Raw genomic sequence first — 21,363 nt, 5'->3', positions numbered from 1 at the left:
ATATGTTTGGCGTTACAGGGTTGATATTCAATTTTGATATCAAGATTTGAAAAAACTGTCTGTTTCGTTCAGTTATGCTGCATGACGCAATACTAAAACCTTGGTGCTTGAAGGGTTAATAGCTAGTGTGTAATTTTTGCACTTTACAAATTCATCCAGATTGTACTTTTTGGAGGACCTTCTTTTTTTTAGAACATAAGAGGATGGTAAAATACCTGGAGAGAACATGCAAACTCCACACAGAAAAGCCCAATTATGAAATGTATTTCTGCAAACATTGCAGTGAAAGCCCAACAGTCTCATGCTGTATTAATTTTGTAAACTGGAATGTTAAAAAAAAAAAAAAAAAAAAACATGATTACAGGACTTCAAGGATGATAATTTTATTTACAGAAACAACAAGGCATTGCGAGCATGTGAAGGAAAATTGTTGAATCAAAAATGTAAAGAATTATCTCACAAATGCAACTAATATATACATCAGGCATTGTTTAAAAATTACTCATGCAACAACTTTATTTTTTATACATATATTTGCATGTATATTATTTATTGATATATTACATTGGAGGGATATTTTGGCATTCATCATGGTTACATAGTTTTATAATGTTCTGAGAACATAAGCCTTAAAGACCTAAAACTATTTTTCTTTCAACTTCCAATGAATTTTCCTTTACATCTAACCTTATCTAAGTGATCTGTGACCTTTTATTATGATCTCACCCACTACACTTTGCATTTTTAACCTCCTGAGACCCAGAAAATGTCAGCAAAGTACTAGCTTTTTTTGTTTTTTATTAAATAAGTGCCTTTATTGGAAACATCATGCTCCAACAGTTTTTTCAGATGCAGTTTTTTTAAAAATTATGGAATGTCCTTTGTGATGGACAGTTTTCTTTTCTTTTCTTTTGTATAAAGTTGTGAAACTCTTATCTACAGATGTGGACAGAAAACCCATAGCTGGGTCTTGGGAGGTTAAGTTAAAATCAGATATTTTCCTATATTTAACTTATTGATAATATAAACGCTCAGAGTAAATCCAAAAGTTATTGTATCAAAACGGAGAAAACTGAAGAAAAAGTGGCTTTTTCTAATAATTGAACATAAAAACAAGCAACTCCAACCTTTGTCATGTGTCAAACTCCATGGGTTTTACTGGTTAATCAATGTTGTAGAAGATGAAGCCGTTTTCACATTCACTACAGAGCCTCTGAATGTCCAAATGGATCATATCTGATGACCATAAAAGATAACAAACTGTATTTTACCTGAATCATTTACATGTATTAATAGAATTAGTGGCTGTTCAGGTCTTTGAGGGTTGATAATTCAATCATACTAAAATAATAAAGTGAAAGTTTAGATGTAAATGTGAAAATATTCTTTTACAAGGCCTATTATGTTATACTTTTCAGTTCACTTATAAACACTGTGTCTCATATTGAGTTACAGAGCTTGTAAAAACATGCGTGCAGCATGTTGGACTGATTCCGACCTCTCCGCTGAGTACGATCAAACTCAGTTCTCAGGAGAACCTTCTGGGTGGGTTCTTGTAAGTTCTCCGTTCCATCCTGGCATTATTATCCTTCCTGAGCAATTCCAACCACATGTGGAAAAGTGTACTGTCAGGTCTGAATGCTCTGAAGTAACAGTGGGATTTAGTCTGGGATGCCAGTGTCCATATTCTCCTAACAACCTGAAGATGAATGAATTGTAGGATGGATCAAAAGACTGGATTCTATTTCAAAGATGCCCAGGAATATCAAAAACATCATAAGGATTTATAACAGGTGAGGGGATTAACCACCTGCTGTTTGCTTAAATCCGTACAAATTGATAAAATATTATGCTTGAAGATTCAGTCATCATTTAAAAGTCGGTAACACCAGAGAACAAATAAAGAAACACAATGATCAAAGGGGTCGTAAGGATATTTTATCCGTAAAGGTCAGGGTTAGGGTTAGGGCTGCTGCTTTTCCAACACTTCCAAAATGAATTTTTCTCTATTTTTAACCTTTTTTTAACTGATTTATCACCATTTATTCTAATATTATGCTCTGTATTTTGCATTTTTAAGTATAAATCAGGTGTATTCCTATATTTAATTCACTGATCATGTAGATGTTCATGAAAACTGAGATTAAAATTGAGAGTTATTATTTTAAAAACAGAGAAAATTAAAGAAAATCAGACTTTTTTGGTAAAATATATCATCAACTCTACTCAGTGTTGTTATGGGGCACTTGCAGCTAGAAGAAATACGATACTCCCTAAAGGACAAAGTAGGGATATTTTATGTGTTTTTATTCTACAATAAACCTTTTGCCAATATAGGCATGTGATACCTTGTTAGAAAGCTTAAATTCTCCGCAATCAAACCGCAAAATTAATTTTATAGTATTCACGAGCACCAAAACATAATTGGGGTGTCATTGTCTAATGTTTTCCATGTGGTTCTTCAGTTATAAGGAATAAGTATTTACTGCTGTGAGTTGTTTAACAATAGACTTTAACCCATAAAGACCCAGTGCTACTTTTATGTTGGTTCCCAAATGAAATTTTCTCTGTATCTAACCTTTCTTAAATGATTTTTCATCATTTATTTATGATATTATTGTCTGTATTTTCCATTTTATCAGTACATATCAGATATTTTCCCATATTTGATTCACTGATCATGTAGATGTTCATAAAAGCTCAGATTAAAGTTGAGGGTTATTATATCAGAAACAGAGAAAATTACAGGAAAAGTGACTTTTTCAGTAAAATATATTATAAACTGACATTAGAAACAAGCATCTACAGTGACTGTCATTGATCAAACTCCATGGGTTTTACTGGTGAATTAATGTTGTAGAAGATGACAGTGTTTTCATGTTTACTACAGAGTGTCTGAACGTCCAAATGGGTCATATCTGATGACAATGAAAAGATGAAGAACAGTATTTTACACCAATTGTTTACATCTATTGATAGGATTAATAGACCAACAGGTATCAAACATTTTGGATCAGTAGATGGTTAATGTCGATGATGGATGTTTGGGTCTTTATGGGTTAAATGTCCAGCTTTTCCATCTAATCTACAGATAAAGATGAACTTTATTGATCACCAGGTATAGTATATTTAAAGTATATTTAATATAATAGTGAAAGACAAAACACTATGAGATGTAAGATGATGTTGCTGTCTATACGTGTTACATTATTTAGCATGATAATCTACAACTGTCAGAAATTGGGATTAGATGTATGCATGTAAAAGTATCGCAAATACTATCAGAGTACTCCAGCTGTAGGTTTCTCTCTCCTCTACTTCATCCTGAAGAGACATAACGACTCCAAACCATGGTCAGCAGACAGATATCAAACCCAAACAATCTCCTTCTGTGCTCTTTAGGAATGTACAGATGTGCTCCAGCCAAAATGTTTTTTTTTTTTTTGAGATTTGACGAATATAAGCTTTTAATATCAGGAGGTGAATTCAGAACTGAATTCATCAGTGTCTTGAATTGACCTGAGAGGTGTGAACAGATGAGCTAACAGCTGATCACTCAAATATATAAAGATGTATGTTGATCATAAGTGTGAACAAGGAATTAGAGGGTGCACAGGAAATTTGCCTAAGTAAAATTTACTCAAACTGAAGAAAATGTTTCTCTCCTCAGATAATATTTGGTCCCTCTCTAAATAGAGTAAAAGTTACTCTTTGGGTAGACCTCTCCAAACTCAATACAGAGCCAAATTTACCCTTTTTGAGAAAAAGACTTTTGACTCTGGAAAAATGCTCAGTAATTTTTCCTGTGTGGAAAAGTACTGATTAGAAACCCCAGAGAGGATTCTGGGTAAAATTGTTAGAATACAGAAGGGTGGAACCATTTCAAGACCGACCCAGAACTTATCATTAGTTAGATTACACATGACTGTGTAATCACAATAAATTCTGTTCTGTTCTTCTAGTCAGCACCTTTTTTTTTTTTCTAAAATTGTGGTGTAAATATATACAATAATTTACTAACAAAGCTGTGATCAGTATTATATTATATTATATTATATTATATGTTTGCAGCATTTCTAATGAGATGCTGTGAATGTGGACTGTCTGACTAGTGGAATAAAAAAACGACCCATTAATTTCTGAACTGTGGTTTATGTAGTTTTTTGTTTGTTTGTTTTGTTTTCTTTTTAAATATATATAGGGACAAGAGAGTCAGAACTTGTCGAGCACAAGGGGTTATAGGTAAGCAAATGCCAGCTTGCTGACATGGTAAAACCGTTACCCAAATCAAACATTGCATAGTAAAGTTATTGTATGGTCTTTTATAGAGGAATCATAACGAACCTTTAAAATAAACGGAAGCTCTGAAGAGTCAACAGGAAAGTGAGCTGTCAATCACACGTATCAGGATATCATGCCTTAACGCAAAATTGTATTGCATGAAAACTGTATAAATAAACAAAACACAAATATACTTGAGAAACTGTGTATTTATCATGTAAATAATTAGAATACAAATGATGCTATATTTGCATGCATGGCAGTATTGCAATAATGATTTATGTTAATTGAGATCAGTCAATTAATCAATCAAATTTTAATTATATAGCGCCAAATCATAACAAAAGTTTTCTCATGTCACTTTACATATATAGCTGGTCGAAACCAAACTCCACAAATAAACCAGAGATAAACTAATAAATATGTAATTGCATGCTGTTAATAAAACGCATATAATAAGCACTGTTTACGCACTGTTTTATAATTTAACTAACAGTTTACTATCAAAGTTCATTTGTAACCGTTTGGGTAAAACTAGACCATCATCTCGCGAGATTATGAATTTGTGACCTTTGACCTCTCATAGACGTGGTCAGAGGTCACTACGAGGTTCTGATATCACACACATAAAATCTCGCTAAATACGTCTGAAACAAGAAAGGGACGGATAAATGGATTTCTAACGAATTTACTAGATTTTTTTTCTATGGAAAGAGGCCAATTAGATATTTACTTAAATGAGTGGGTAAAGTTATGTTAGCATGCTAAGCTAGCGTCATTAGTTTTCTGTTTGTTTACATGCTAAGCGCACTGTAAATATTTAAGTACAGTTTTGCTTTAGGGTTATTTATTTTCAGGTACACTTCTCATGGTGTGAGTGTGTTATTATGGCATGTTATAAATAACTGTAACCAACACCTAAGACGCACATAAGAAATAGAAATAGATGCTCGTTACGATGAACCGATTAAATCTGTTTTGTCACGAGAAGCTACAGGTTGTCACGGATATCATTGTAAAATGGTTGCATTTCATTAGGAGTGTTTCATCTCAGACCCTAACGTACTATAGGAGACTGAAAAAGTACAGGTGAGTCTGCTGCTATTGAATTACTGCACATGTATATGAAGTGGGTAAAAATTAAAGTCCACTGTGGAGACCAACATGAAAACGACCTGTTCGAATAATTCAGTGTGAAATCTACTTATGTCCAACTTGTCCCTGATGTCTAGGAGGCGTGAAGACCGAGAGAGGGGTGTGGGCTATGCGTGGGTAAAGCCTGCCTCTCCAATAAGTTTCAAGCGGAGAACATTGAAAGCCAGAGGAAGGGAACAACATCTCAGTAACCGTGAGGATTTACAGGCCACTGTGCAGACATCAGGAGGCTGCCCTCTATTGGCTCCGTGAAAACATCCAGTCAGGATGAAGCTGGCGATTCTGTGCTTGTGTGTCCTCTGTGTGGCTTTGGCAGATGGCCGAATTTTCACCCGCAATGATCTGCAAATTGCGCACAAAAATATGGCTGGCAACAGGGCGCAGATCCCTCATAGCTCAGGTGAGTAAGGATATACCAGGTATTATTACTCTTTAATAAGATGATTATGTGAAATAATAATGACGAATGATTGTATAATAAGATGTATAATAAGGGATGTTAAAGTAAAATACCTAAGTTAAAAGTAGAATAAAACTATATGCACTGTAAACACACAGTAGCCTGATTATCTGTGTTTTCCGTTCAGTGTTCCTAATTAGGAGCAGATGATTGCGAGGACGCTGTGTAACTGCAACATGATGATGGGCAGGAACAATTACCTCAGAAATATGGCATTTTAAGGATAAGTTTGGCCTGTAGTCGGGATTCAATTAAACAGACTTCAGTCTAGGAAAAACTTTCTTTTTATAAATGAGTCTGGATTCATTCTCAAGAAAGTGTCTTGTTCTATGGAATTAAATGATTGACAACTTAAACTATAACCTGACTTTGATGCAAGGACATGTATATCAGGAAAAAAAGATTAGGTGTCTTGTGTACCTGTGTTGGGGAAACTATTTTCCATGTTAAATGACTACACTGCAAAAAGCAAATGTACTTTATAGATTTTTAATTAGAATTCCTCATCTCAAACTACTTTGTTTTAATGTAATTCATCTGAGAATGTACATGTGATGCTCAATTTTCAAAGATGTACTATGAACCAGCAAAAAAATAATCCACCCCACTAATCTTCTAATGACGCATGCCTTCAAGATAGTCCAGAGAAGTTTTTATTGCACCGAACTTAATTAGGATTACATGCTTTACCAGATGATGTCAACAAATAGCGTGGCATAATTTCTTTGAATAAGTATTAAAAAGTAGCAGTCATCAAGACCTTTTGTTATTATAACCTTCATTTAACCAGGATAAAAGCTCATTGAGATTAAAAATCTCTTTTTCAAGAGTGTCCTGGCTAAGACAGCAGCAGAAGTTACACAAAATAGAAATCACAGCCACACATCCACACTAAAAATATACATAAAAAGTATACATAAAACACAGTAAGTCAGTACGAAAGGCATACATAAAACACTACATAAGAACATGCATATAAAACATCACCACCTACACCTACAATGAATTGGCAAATAACAACTTAAGTAGGCTTAATTACAGCAGAACCCATTTGTGTCCATTTTATGACCAAAAATTGGTTGCAGAAATACTGTAGTTTTTAAAATCCTTATGCTAATGTTGATCCAACCGAACAAGAAGTTTAATTGCACACTCCCCATCACTTTTTATGGAAGGGATTGTGTAGGATTCACAGTGAAATGTGATGGTTAAGATAAGAATTGTCACTGGAACCAGTCTATATTTGGTATACAGCATGTGTGTCTGACCACAACTGATTGCATTGCATGCAAATATACAGTGTCTCACTTCCTATAGGAGGCAGTAGTAAAACATATATTATGTAAACTGTAAGGCGATCTCTGCAGTTTTACAAAGTTGTAATTCGTAAGGTACAACATTGCATGCATTTCTTGTATGTTTACTACCTTAAATGGGCCCACACTGCAGTCCCACACATTTAGATACCATCAGAATCCACCTTCAAGTTTGGACATAAAAATGTCAGAGGATTTACCACAATATACAAACTGCACATAATGCTCACTGATCAGATCTCAAGTGAATACAAGTGATGTATTTTTTAATGAGACATTTTTATATACACTCAGATTTATTCGTCAGTAATGGTAGGTTAATCGTTAAAACATACAGCGATAGTGTTTCACTCAGTCATCACAATTTATATAAGGGGTTTAAAAGGAAGCCTAACAATATCATTAAGGCAGACCCTCAGTTCCAGATGATATTAACCTAGTTTATTGACCACATATTTTTTCAACAATCATTTTATGCTTTTGTAATGTAATAGCATGGAAATTTGTTTGATACAGTGAGAGCATATAGTTCTGTTGCTATTTCAGCCAAAACGTCGGTTAAATCTATTATATTTAAATGTGTTTTTCCTGTCAAATATGGCAATTAGTTTAAGTGGTCCACCTGACTTAATCCACCTTTGTAATGTTAATATTATACCATAAATACTGTACAAAAAAACTCAATATAACAGGACATTGCATCACAGACAGGTGTCTGACATAGGGAATGAATACCATTACTAAAGCAAGAAACTAATGAACGCAACTCAGCAGGTCTCCTTTCACTACAGCCATTGTTTTACCTCATACATCATCATCTCAAACACAATCAGCAATATTTACTGAATAAAATGACAAAAACAGGCTAATGTTCATCAAATACATTACAGTCAACAAAACTGCTACATATTTTATCTTATGTAAGTTACTACAGATGATGTAAAAATACCCACATTATTGTAAGCCTGTTAGATCGCCCTCATGTGGCCAACGTGAAATCTGATTGGTTAAAGCAACAGGTTCATCCAATTTATCTAAAGCTCCAGAAGCTGCGCTGTTGATTCTGAAGGACTTGAGGCAGATTTCTTTTACCTGGCAACACATGATGGTGAAATATGATTGGACGAATCCTCTAACATACACATACACTACTGGAAGAGGTGACCAAAAGAAAAGATACCAAATAAATTCAACAGACTATTGGGAATAATTTAATACATTTTCATGGAACAAATATGAAAATGTAGGTCGGTGATTCTGATTCTTTAGTCCAGCAGAGAAGGCCTTGCTGGTAGAAATATTAAAAGTATATTTGAATCGGCTTTCGTCAGCTTTCATAAATCATCTACATTGTTGAAAGAGATCAAGACTTAAATTTTTGGCCATATCGCCCAACTCTAACTCAAAGCGCATTGAAGTAGAATGCTTTATTTACCATACACTGCCATATATTAAAAAAAACATCACATGGGCATCAGAATGGACAAACTAAAAATAAAAAGTAATAATACCGGCAAAGAAATTATTCACTTGAAAAAAAGCAAAGTGAGGAAATTCAAGAGGATTAGGTTAAACTTGAGGTAAGATATAGAGTGCTGTGCATGTTATTCCAGTTTACAGTTGTACACTGGATTTTACAGCCTCAATAAATTTACCAATGATACATTTACAAGTATGTTTATTGTACATTTAAAATTCCTTGGACTTGTTAGTGCGAATTGACAAGGTTCAGAAACAAGGAAGTTGTAAAACCTCACAAATGAACATTCTGAGATCAGCAAATAGTTTTATGAAGAAAGTTCCCAGTGTCGGGACCTGAACTGTTCATTAAATACATTAATGGCATATGTAAAGTGTCTGAACAAGTGACATTTTTATCATTTGCTGATGACACAGATATTTTAGGAACTGGTGAGGATTTACAGCAACTTTTGGACTTATTCACTCTGGAGCTAAATAAAACCAAATTATTGTTTGACAAAATAAGTTATCAATAAACCTGTGTAAAACAAAATCATGATTTTTGGTAAATGTAAAACAAGTAATCAGGTAAAGGTACAAATAGAGGGTGTAGATATCGAAAGGGTGAATCAAAACAAATTTCTTGGAGTAATAATTGATGGTAAAATTTGCTGTAAACCTCACATAAAACATGTACAAGACAAACTATCCAGAAACATCTCAGTCCTGACCAGAGCAAAGGAGATATTAGATCAAAAATCACTTCACATTCTGTATAATTTATTGGTCTTACCTTATTAAAGTTACTATTTGGAGGTATGGGGAAATACATATGCAAGTTCATTACAAAGATTTTATATACTGCAAAAAAGAGCCATAAGAATTGTTCAAAATGCTGGTTTTCATGAACACATCAATTCACTATTTTTACAATCTAAAACTTGAAAACTTATTGACCTTGTGGAGTTCAAAACTATTCAAATAATGTATAAAACAAAGAATAACTTGCTACCGAGCAATATTCAGGAAATGTTTTGTGAAAGAGGGAGGTTAAGATTTAAGGGGAAAGTTAAATTTAAAGATTCATAAAGTGCGCACTATGTTAAAAAAGTTTCTGTATTACCATCTGTGGAGTAAAACTGGGTGGAGATAAAACAAATATCTAATATAATTCAATTTAAAAAAAGATGAAAAGAATTGATTCTTGTGAGGTACAGTATTTAATAATGACTATAAGGGCTGTTTGTTTAAGGATAATGTATTGACAAATATACTGTAACTATTGAAGAGCATAGTTGAACTGTTGAAATCTGTATTAATGTACTGCCATGATAATATTGTTGTGCATAATTCAGTTACTGTATTATGTAGTAGTTGTTGGTTGAATGCTAAATTAAGAAAAACTTATTATTTGATTCATGAAGTAAGTTACCGATAATGAAGTGAAAGTATTTGATGTATAAGTATTTGAGGTGTAGGATTAAATAAGTTTATACTTCTTCCTACTCCTTTTTGACCATGCAGATTTATACTTGAAGACAGATTTCTGTTCATTTAAATCTTATTTTGTTTTTGTTTTCTTTTGTTTTTTTGCATGTTCGAAATAAATAAGAAAAAAAGAAGAAAAAAGGGTGGTTTTCAGGGAGGTTGTTGTTTTGTAAGCCAGAGTGAGTAAGTACATAACAAATGATGAAAAAATAAACAGGTTATAAAAAAAAAAAAAAAAAACCTCATTATAATCAAGCAGGAACTAATGAGAAATAACTGGAGGACTGGCAGTTAAAATACATCAAATTTATGATAAATATCTTGAGCTTATAATATACCAGTTTGATTGCCTTTTATAGTTTTTTTCTGGCATTTATTCATTAAACATAAATGTTACTGATATGTTGTAAGAATGTGATGGTGAAGCCAAATGACTGAGAGGTTGTAAATTTGAAAGACATGGGGTTTTTTTTACAGATTGTTTTCACCCTCGTAATTTTGCACGACAGTCTTTACAAATCAGATATTTATCCATGAAAACCTCAACCCATGTGTTGTATATTAACACTTACATGTCAAACTTAAAACCACACTGTATACATAGGCTTGTGATAAATTGCAGCTGTGTTACAGGAAGATTACAAGAGGCCTCTAAGCAAGTCAGATGTAATTTTTTAACTGGGATTATCTTACACCATGGTGATTTTAATGATGGATTTTTTTATATTCCATTAGTCGAATTGAGTTTTCATAAATGCCAAAACAACAGGATTTTCTGTAACTTCTCAGATGGATTCATTTCCCGGTGAATCACCCTTATTTCATTTGTTTTTATCTTCCTGCCAAATATTGAATGACCTGATCTATTCTGGCTCACTGGATGTACTCAGTGTTTGCAAGTGCATGCTGAACTTAAAGGTGGTCTTCATAATATTGATGTTCCAAACTCTCATTAGCAGGGGGAAGTTACATATCAGAACACACATCTACCAAAACCACCAACAAATCAACACCATGTTTTCACAGACTGTATCACTCACTGAATAAAATATGAAGCTCATGTGCTACAGTATAAAATAATATAATAAATTGAATAAGGAGGGTGACACGGTGGTGCAGTGGTTAGTATTCGTGCCTCACAGCAAGAAGGTCCTGGGTTCGATTCCAACACCAGTTGACAGGGGGTGGGACCTTTCTGTGTAGAGTTTGCATGTTCTCCCCGTGTCTGCGTGGGTTCTCTCCGGGTACTCCGGCTTCCTCCCACAATCCAAAAACATGCACTAATAGGTTAATTGGTTAATCTAAATTGCCCATAGGTGTGAATGTGAGAGTGATTGTTTGTCTCTATATGTTCAGCCCTGCGATGAACTGGCAACTTGTCCAGGGTGTACCCCGCCTTCGCCCCTATGTAGCTGGGATAGGCTCCAAGCGACCCCCGTGACCCTAGTGAGGATAAAGCGGGTTCAGAAAATGAATGAATGAATGAAATTAAATAAGTAAAAATAATATATAATAAAATATTCATGTGTTGTGTCAGCTGATAGTTTACATTATAGCTCTGTTAGCTTAGCTCTGTTTTCAGACAGAAAACGACCACAGTAATACCACAAATCACCTCTGTTTTCTGTACGGTTTGTGTTGTCAATAACTGAACTAAAGGTCTGTTTGAAATTGTCCAAACAAGATCAGAACTGTCACAGTTGAGTCTGAACCCAAGATAAGATTATAAGATTTCAGCTTCAAGCTCCATTCTTTTCATGTATAGCTGTGTCCAGTGGAGAAAACAACAACAGTGCTTATAGCTTTTATCACTGAGTCACATTCTTTGACTGTTAAAGTTGTTTCTTTGAGGTTCTCATCCCATCTGGTCATTTTCTGATGCTTTGGTCAAAGGGCCCGAGGTGTTAGTTTTCTTCAGCATGGGAGACCGGCAGAGTGACTCACTACTAGGGCTGCACAATATTGGAAAAAACTGACATTGTGACTTTTTTTAACCCTGCGATATATATTGCAATATGAAAAAGTACTCAGGAGCATATGATAGCTGTGTGGTGCTGACATAAATGGTCAAACTAATTACTTGTGTTACCTTTTGTTGTGGCAACAGGTGCAAGGCACCATCAACACAGAACATGTATTTCAATATCATCCTTCTTGTAGCCGAAATATTCCAGATAACTGACGTTGCTTTTCTTTTTGGTACCAAGTATTTATTTACAGTGATTTTCTCTTGTTTCGTTGCTCATTTTTCAATATTGTTACCAGCGACTCACTCCAAACTGATTAAGAACAATTGTGATTGGTGGATCGCTACATGCAGTGTGTGTTAGGTACCCTTGAAATTAGATGACTGCGATGTGACTACTGCGCACATGTACATCATGTTATTGATGCCTAAACGATATATTGTGCAGCTCTACTCACTACTCCCTCTAGTGGTCACATAAATCCAACATCTCCAAGAAAGCAATCTTGATTTTTTATTTAGGCAATGTTCTCCGGCCCTACCTTACATACTTCCCCTGACCTTTAAACCCTATCAGAGATCTTTCTTATTCAGATTATATTAACAGCTCCTATATTTCGATATTTTTTTAACTGCTACAACTAGAATTTCTGGGGTCAATGACTGGATAAAGTTTGAGAAACACATTTTCAAATCTTTATTATCTGAAATCTAACAAATGGGTAAAGTCCTGCCCAATTGTACTTCGCCTCTGAAGTAAACTTATTAGTCAGTGTTTATTAGATGAAAAGCTTGAAGTCAAAAAAGTTGCAGTTGTCCTGAAGACAGTAAAGTACAGTTTACATTCTTGTGAAAAAGTATCAAAATACGTGAAAACTGACAAGTCTAGTGATATTCAGATCAGCGATGTCTTCAGGAGCTCTGAGTCACTTATGCAACTTTTGGATATGTATTCTTAATAATTATATATATTTTACTGAAACTTTACCAGTTTTACTTTTAATTTATGACCATGTGTAGTTAACACCTCTTATCATTGACCACCATTCATAGTTTTTCCTCCGGATGGGAAATTTTTTCTATAAGGTTGAACCAATGACCTCACTTCATCCTATACTTTTACCCATATAGTGCTAATTTAAAAACCTAACAAACCACAAAATGTGTTTTACAAATGCCCTGGGATTTACTAACAATGTGGTTTGTACATTATATATATAACAACCATTCATCAGGACATTCTATAGTTGTTTCTAAAGCTTGATGCTTTAGAAATAGATGGGATTTATATGAATCACACAGCATTTGTAAAACATGATTTGTTTAGTTTTGGTTGGACATTATATCCATTCATGTTCTCGTTTGTCCTAAATGTGGACAAGTCTCTTTTTTTATTCTTGGAATCCAGATCTCCTTACAGCTGTGTCTGTGGTTTCAGGTGAGCCTTCCCAAAATCCCTCAAAATCAGAAATAATAGCCTTTGTTTCTTTTCTGGCAAGGTTTGTATTTTACCCCTCTGGAAGTAATTAATTAATCTTCATATTAAGATGGTTTTGTATTTTCTTAAGGTGGAAACAGATTTACAGTCTGCTTTACAGTAACAACTAAGGCTGCAAATGTGAAAAAAAGGAGAAAAAAAAATTACCCACATATAGATCTGATAGTTTTTCATTTATAGCAGCAGTAGTCAACAATTACATATGGGTATCCTGGGGAAAATAAAATATTGTTCTGCAGCTTAAATCATATACACACTCATGTTATTTATTTGTTGTTTCAGCAAAGTCTTCCAACCAAAGCAAGCAGAGAACGCTGTTCGCACGGAGAGGGCAGTATGAGCGCCAGAGGATTCATGTACCGGTACGTTGGAAAACTACACAGCTGTGTTATTTATCAGTCTGACCTCTTGACTCTCCCCTTAAAGGAAACATTTTTATATCAAAAAAACACAAGCCTGGAGTGCTGCATGGGTATCATTGGTCTTCTTTCCTACCTTCTGGTGCTCATCAGCGTTGGGATCCAAATACGAGTTGTTTGTAAAAACTGAGGCACTCAGAGTAGGGCTGAAATTAACAAGCCTTTATTAAAGCATGGCCAAACAAATAAAAACTGAGCCTACGTGTTGCGGCCTATGGGCCTTCATCAGGGCTGATATAAGAAGGCCGCCTATATGGATCCTCCTATATATAGGGAGAGGTCACATGACTGGGCGGACCTTAAAAACAGAGATTTAGAGAATTAAAAATTGAAACAGACAAAGAAAACAGAGCAATACATAGTATAAAAACAAACTACATAGATGTTTCAAGCACTATGAGTCTTCATATAAAGTGAGTTATCAGAAATAAACAGATAAACAATGAGGGTTTTTAATCAGGAAGCCGAGGGAGGGCACAAGTAAGCCTAGTGGGGAGGATCCCACTTGAGTCAGAGGAAAGGGGAGAAGTCGAGTTCACCGTTCAGGCCTGGGTATTGTGTGGCTTTTAGAGTGTATATCCAAAAGGATTCTCTCTGCAGGAGCCTTTTTAACCTGTCTCCTCCCCTTACTGAGCTGGCTATATGTTCTATACCTGAGATCTTTAAGGTATTACAACTATGGCTGGTCTCCTTATAATGTACAGCCATAGGAAATTGGGGGTTACCTATCCTAATGGCATGTTTATGCTCGGCTAATCGTATTTTCAATTTGCGTTTTGTTCTCCCGATGTAAAACCGACCGCATGGGCATTGAAGTAACGTCTGTGAAACAGTTGGCATTGATCATATCGCAATGGTTGCAACTGCCACATTTGTGATTTCCTGTTGCTGTACTAAGCCATGTTTTTGGGGGAGCTATAGTAAGATGACTCTTCACCAATTTATCACTGAGGGTGGGGGCTCGTCTGAAGCAGACAGTGGGAGCATCTGGGAGAACCTCTCTAAGGATGCTGTCACTTCTCAAAATTTCCCAGTTTCTTTTTATGATTTGTTTAATTGCATTAGCCTGATTCCCATACTGTGTCACAAAATAGACTTGATTAGGATTTTGTGTTTTTTGCTTGGTAGTCAAAATGAAGACTGAATGAAGACTGGATTTCACAAAGTGAACATGATTTTCTTCTGAGTGAAAATCCAAGAATCCCTTCATTTTATCTGCTTCCAAAGGTACATAAGAACTTACTAAACCCACCAGGAAGACCAATTATAAGTGGAAACGAGTCAATTACAGAGCCAGCATCTAAATTTGTAGATTTCCACATTAAGTCATTTGTAAGCGAATTGCCCTCTTTTATTCAAGACAGTACACATGTCCTAAATAAGATCAGAGACCTAAAAACATTGGACCATCACTACTGGCTACTATGGACGTTGAAGCATTATATACTAACATTGCTCACAATGAGGGCCTAGAAGCTTTATCATTTTTCCTGGAAAAGAGACAACCTGAGTTGCTGCCCCCTGCTGCCTTCATCTTGTCACTCACAGAATGGACTTTAAATAATAATGTGTTTTTGTTTCAGAACCAGTTCTATAAATAGAAAAAGGGTACAGCAATGGGAGCATGTTTTGCACCCAACTATGCCAACCTATTCATGGGATTCTGGGAAGAAAAGTTTGTGTGCTCAAGCCTTAATGTTTACAGAGATAAAATTATTTGGTGGGGCAGATACATTGATGACATTCTTCTACTCTGGTCTGGGTCTGAGACAGAACTTTCCCAATTTCACTCATATTTGAATAGCACTAATGAGAATTTGAAACTCAGCCTTGACTGTTCCCATTCTGAAATCCACTTTCTTGACCTCAAGATCTCAAAAGATGAGCATGGTGATCTACATACATCCATATTCAGAAAGCTTACTGACCGTAACACCATACTAAGGGCAGACAGTTTCCATCCACCTTGGATGATTGAAAATATACCCTTCAGTCAGTTTCAAAGGCTCAAATGAATCTGTGACTCTGAAGCAGATTTTGAGAGACATGCTCAAGATATGAGTTCCAGGTTTAAGAGAAGAGGTTACAAACATAAGACTATTGATAAAGCATACATTAAAGCAAAAAAGCTTACAAGAGAACAACTTTCGACTACCAAGCAAAAAACACAAAATCCTAATCAAGTCTATTTTGTGACACAGTATGGGAATCAGGCTAATGCAATTACACAAATCATAAAAAGAAACTGGGAAATTTTGAGAAGTGACAGCATCCTTAGAGAGGTTCTCCCAGATGCTCCCACTGTCTGCTTCAGACGAGCCCCCACCCTCAGTGATAAATTGGTGAAGAGTCATCTTACTATAGCTCCCCCAAAAACATGGCTTAGTACAGCAACAGGAAATCACAAATGTGGCAATTGCAACCATTGTGATAATATGATCAATGCTAACTGTTTCACAGACGTTACTTCAGGTTGCAGATATGACGTTAAATCATTTATAAATTGCAATACTACATTTGTTGTGTATAGATTGGAATGCCCATGCGGTCGGTTTTACATTGGGAGAACAAAACGCAAATTGAAAATACGATTAGCCGAGCATAAACATGCCATTAGGATAGGTAACCCCCAATATCCTATGGCTGTACATTATAAGGAGACCAGCCATAGTTGTAATAGCTTAAAGATCTCAGGTATAGAACATATAGCCAGCTCAGTAAGGGGAGGAGACAGGTTAAAAAGGCTCCTGCAGAGAGAATCCTTTTGGATATACGCTCTAAAAGCCACACAATACCCAGGCCTGAACGGTGAACTCGACTTCTCCCCTTTCCTCTGACTCAAGTGGGATCCTCCCCACTAGGCTTACTTTTGCCCTCCCTCGGCTTCCTGATTAAAAACCCTCATTGTTTATCTGTTTATTTCTGATAACTCACTTTATATGAAGACTCATAGTGCTTGAAACGTCTATGTAGTTTGTTTTTATACTATGTATTGCTCTGTTTTCTTTGTCTGTTTCAATTTTTAATTCTCTAAATCTCTGTTTTAAGGTCCGCCCAGTCATGTGACCTCTCCCTATATATAGGAGGATCCATATAGGCGGCCTTCTTATATCAGCCCTGATGAAGGCCCATAGGCCGCAACACGTAGGCTCAGTTTTTATTTGTTTGGCCATGCTTTAATAAAGGCTTTTTAATTTCAGCCCTACTCTGAGTGCCTCAGTTTGTACCAACAAAATTTTTTATAGTTGGTGGTAGATTACCTAATTGCACTTTAATGCTTAACAGGTTGCTGACTTAGTTTCAGCTTTGCAAAGGTCAAATAGTTTGTTTTACAGGGACAAACACATTAAATTTTTCTACTATATCTTCCTGAGACCCAGGAAAGTGAGTTTTGGCTTTTTTACTTTAAATGATTGCACTGATTGGAAGCACCATAATGCAACAGTGTTTTCAGATACATTTTCTTTTTCTAAGGCTAATGACGTTCAATTTGTCTTCTGTTTATGTAAATATAGTATTTTCTTTTGTTCAGACAAGGAATAGTTTTTAGATGTTACCTGCTTGACAGTTTCGACTGTGACTCCAGTCTTCCTCAGAAGCATCATCCGACGTGTTGCTGACGTGTCATTTGTCACGTCACGTCAGCAACACGTCGGATGACGCTTCTGAGGAAGACTGGAGTCACAGTCAAAACTGTCAAGCAGGTAACATCTAAAAATTTTCTTTTTCTTTTTTCTTTTTTTTTTCATTTTTTGTAATGGAATGTATTTTGCAGTGGATTGTATTTTTAATGTAAAGCAGTGAAACTATTGTTCACTATGGAGTTGAAAATGCATTGCTGGTCTCACGAGGATATTAAAAGTCGCCACTGCTCTTTAAAGTCATTTTTCAGTGTTATGGTTCTATGTTGTTATTCCAAATTCTCACCAGCAGGGGGAGTCATGTACCAGAGCAGACCCAGAACTAACAAAACCACCAACAAATCAATGCTATGTACAAAATTACACTGTGTTAAAGTTTTCACATAGGTTACTGTAATAACTATAGAGACTCTGACACTCTTGAAATCATTGACACTGCTGGCATGAAGCAGTGTCATACACAATACTTAATCCAAAAGTTCCATTTGCCTTTGTACATCTGAGCCTCAAGCCAAATTTGTTTTACCTAGCAACACATGATAGTGAAATATGATTGGACAAATGCTTTAACCTACACATACACTACTGGAAACAGTGACCAGGAGAAACGATACCAAATTAAAGGAACAGATTATTGGGAATAATTCAATACATCTTCATTGATCAAATATAAAATCGTGGGGTGTAAATGTAGGTCAGTGAATCTTATTCTTTTGTCCCACTCGCTAATAGTTGCCACTATAATGAGTTAATAAACATTATCACGTCACTTGTCAATGGTCAAAATTTTATGGATGATCAGTCTAACAGTCTCTTTATCTAAACAAGTGTTCAGAGAACGCAAACCTCCGCCAAGCACCCCAAACGGTGTGCATGTGTGGATCGACTATTTCTTTTTAAATTAAACTGTTTCAAGGTTGTTCCATACAGCAGGAAAAGTTGAAGCTTGGTCCCAGTCATGTGTATGTCAAATCATATTAAATTCCAATCAATATTTGTTGAGTTATAATGAAAAATGTGTCGTAAATGGGATTTTCAACGTTAAATGTAAATGTCCACAGAGTCCACATTCCACAGCGGATGTGGACAATTTTGTGCCAGATACAAGATATTGTTAAAAGCTACGGGTGGATCAAATTGGAGGCTAATTGGAGTCTTTTGAATTTTTTTATGAATTTTCCAAAATTGCTCGATGATGAGAGACAGGAAAATTGTAGATTTTGTGACCTTGCTGTGACCTTGAACGTCAGCCTACTTGGCCCAAAATTTAATGGGTTGGTCCCAGGGCCTAGGCCTATCTGTGGGTACAATTTGGTAAAGATGGTTGTAATACTTTTCCCGTAAAGTTGCTAACAAACAAACAAACATGCAAATAAACAAACACACAAAGCAAAGGGATCACAATACCTCCTGGCAGAGGTAATTAACAAAAGAGTACATTGGTGGCATTAAGTATGAAGTTCAGAGTATATTATGTAAAACTGTCGGTACGATGATGATACATTCAGACAGTTCAACGCAGCTTTTAACAAACAATTTTGTCAAACTCATGTTATTACCTTCACCAGGAGGTATTGTGATCGCTTTGCTTTGCATGCGTGCGTACGTGTTTGTTTGTTTGTTTGTTAGCAAGATAACTCAAGAAGTTATGGACGGATTTTCATGAAATATTCAGGAAATGTTGACACTGGCACAAGGAAGAAATGAATAAATTTTGGTGGTGATTGGGGGGGGGGGTCTGTCTTGGCGGAGGTCTGCGCTTTCCAAGTGCTTTTCTTGTTTCTGTGTTATTACTAAATTATGGCCTGTTTTTACTTTTTTTTGTTATGACTGATCTTTTAACCTGTTCTTTCATTATGTATGGTATGTGCTGCTAACCTTTTGGCCAGGTCCCCCTTGTAAAATAAATCTCTGTCTCAATTGCACTTTATCTGGTTAAATAAAGGTTAAATAAAATCAAATAAGTAAAAAATAAACTAACTAATAACCCATAAACTGTGATAATGTTTTTGTAAAACCACAGTGGACTCACGCATCCTCTTTGTCTCTTCCTGTGTTTTGTCCAGAAGCCCAAAGTAGTTCCCAGCTCCCCCAGCGCCCCTTCCCCTAAGAGGCGTCCGAAGCCGGTGAAGCCCCGGTGTTCTCAGCTGACCCAGAGCTGTGTGCCTCAGGACGGATGCTGTGACCGGTGGGCTGCGTGCCACTGTCATTTTTTCAACGCCATCTGCCACTGTCGGAGAACAAACCCAAATCACACACAGAAAACCTAAACACCAGCCGGTCGGACATAAGAGACATTACACACACCAGACATCTTCGCCCATAGGGGTCATTTTATAATCGCTTCAACACACAGTTTGTTGTATTATGAAGATCGGACACTTCTTAAGAAATGGAAAAACTTTTGTATTACCTCTTTTAAAAGGCAGCTGCTTAAACAAACTATCAACCTGTTCTCCAAGCCTACTTTCACAACGCACAATCAGTATTACTGCATGTAAAACTTCCACTAGTTTTCTGCTTTGTCTGTTGGTTTGTTCTCTCCATTATTGTGCAACAGAAGGGAGTCTAATCTAATGAAAGAACAGTGTGTACATTCCAGAATCTGCAGAATTTTAATGGTAACTCATAACAATATTGATTGAGTTAACTCGTTCATTTGTCATTCTCATGTTGTTCTCTTGCAGGTGATTTGATATAAGATTAATGTCTGTGACCTTTTTTTTATTGTAGTAGTAGATTTTGCCACATGATTATTGCAGTTTGAGAACAGAGAAAGACTGCAGAATAAGATCGAAACTTAAGGTCAGATGTTACACGGAAGCGTTTTTGTGAATACACTTATAGTGAAAGATAAAATCACTCATGTATGTACTGTATCTACCATGTATATTTGTGTCCATTTACTTGTCATGCAGTATATAGAAAAATAAACACATTTCACGTGCTTGTATACAAAATTAAATACCCCAGTAATAAGGAATACAGGCTAGAATCCCCTCACTGGGTGGCATCCATCCTTCATGCCTGTAAAGTGTGAGCTAGTATGATATATTTGGTAGAGTGTATGGAGTTGTGGAATTTGTTCTGCGTGTTGAGGTTCTTTGTGTGTAAATGAGACTAAGGAATGGAGGTGGGACCCTTAAGAGCAGAAACAGCGGGAAACTTGTTTGTTCAGACACAGATGGTTGAATGGAGATGATCTGACCCCGAAAATGCACAACACCATGACGTAAAAGTATGCAAGTACTGTCCTGGGGTTCCTCCCACATTTTTCCCCCCAAATACTCAACCCAAAGGTTGAAGAACAAATTGTACAAAGTGCTCCTTGAGGCAAACTTATGAGCAAATAAAATTCAATTCAGTTTTATGTGTTATACACCGTCTGGCTGGAAAACCAATTAGACGCTACACAGTGGACCTAGCAGTACGAATTTAATTCACTCTGTGACCAAGCTTGTTTTGCAATTTACTCATTTTACAATCAGTCTTCCCCCTTTGAAATGAACTGAAATATAATTAATCTGTTCCAGCCCTTAAAAATCCTTTTTTAAGGGTTTTTTTTTTGTTTGTTTTTGTTTTTTTTAAACAGAAAAAGTGCAGTTAGAAAGAAATAACAACTATACAAACAAACAAGTGGTGCCGGGCACAACAGACCGCGCCCCTCGCATATATTTC

At 35.8% G+C, this 21,363-nt stretch overlaps 1 protein-coding gene across 1 annotated transcript; it reads left to right on the top strand.

The window, feature by feature from the left end:
• Window positions 1-1,757: 1,757 nt before the first annotated feature.
• Window positions 1,758-20,629, top strand: LOC115410953 (agouti-signaling protein-like). The gene is made up of 4 exons (XM_030122797.1): window positions 1,758-1,793; window positions 5,514-5,836; window positions 13,908-13,987; window positions 19,752-20,629. Exons 2-4 carry the CDS (start codon window positions 5,704-5,706, stop codon window positions 19,953-19,955), a joined length of 417 nt encoding a protein of 138 aa, XP_029978657.1. The 5' UTR covers window positions 1,758-1,793; window positions 5,514-5,703; the 3' UTR covers window positions 19,956-20,629.
• Window positions 20,630-21,363: the final 734 nt, after the last annotated feature.

This window comes from Sphaeramia orbicularis, chromosome 20, assembly GCF_902148855.1.
Source record: "Sphaeramia orbicularis chromosome 20, fSphaOr1.1, whole genome shotgun sequence".
Lineage (NCBI taxonomy): Eukaryota > Metazoa > Chordata > Actinopteri > Kurtiformes > Apogonidae > Sphaeramia > Sphaeramia orbicularis.
This window is presented reverse-complemented; position numbering and strand designations above follow the sequence as displayed.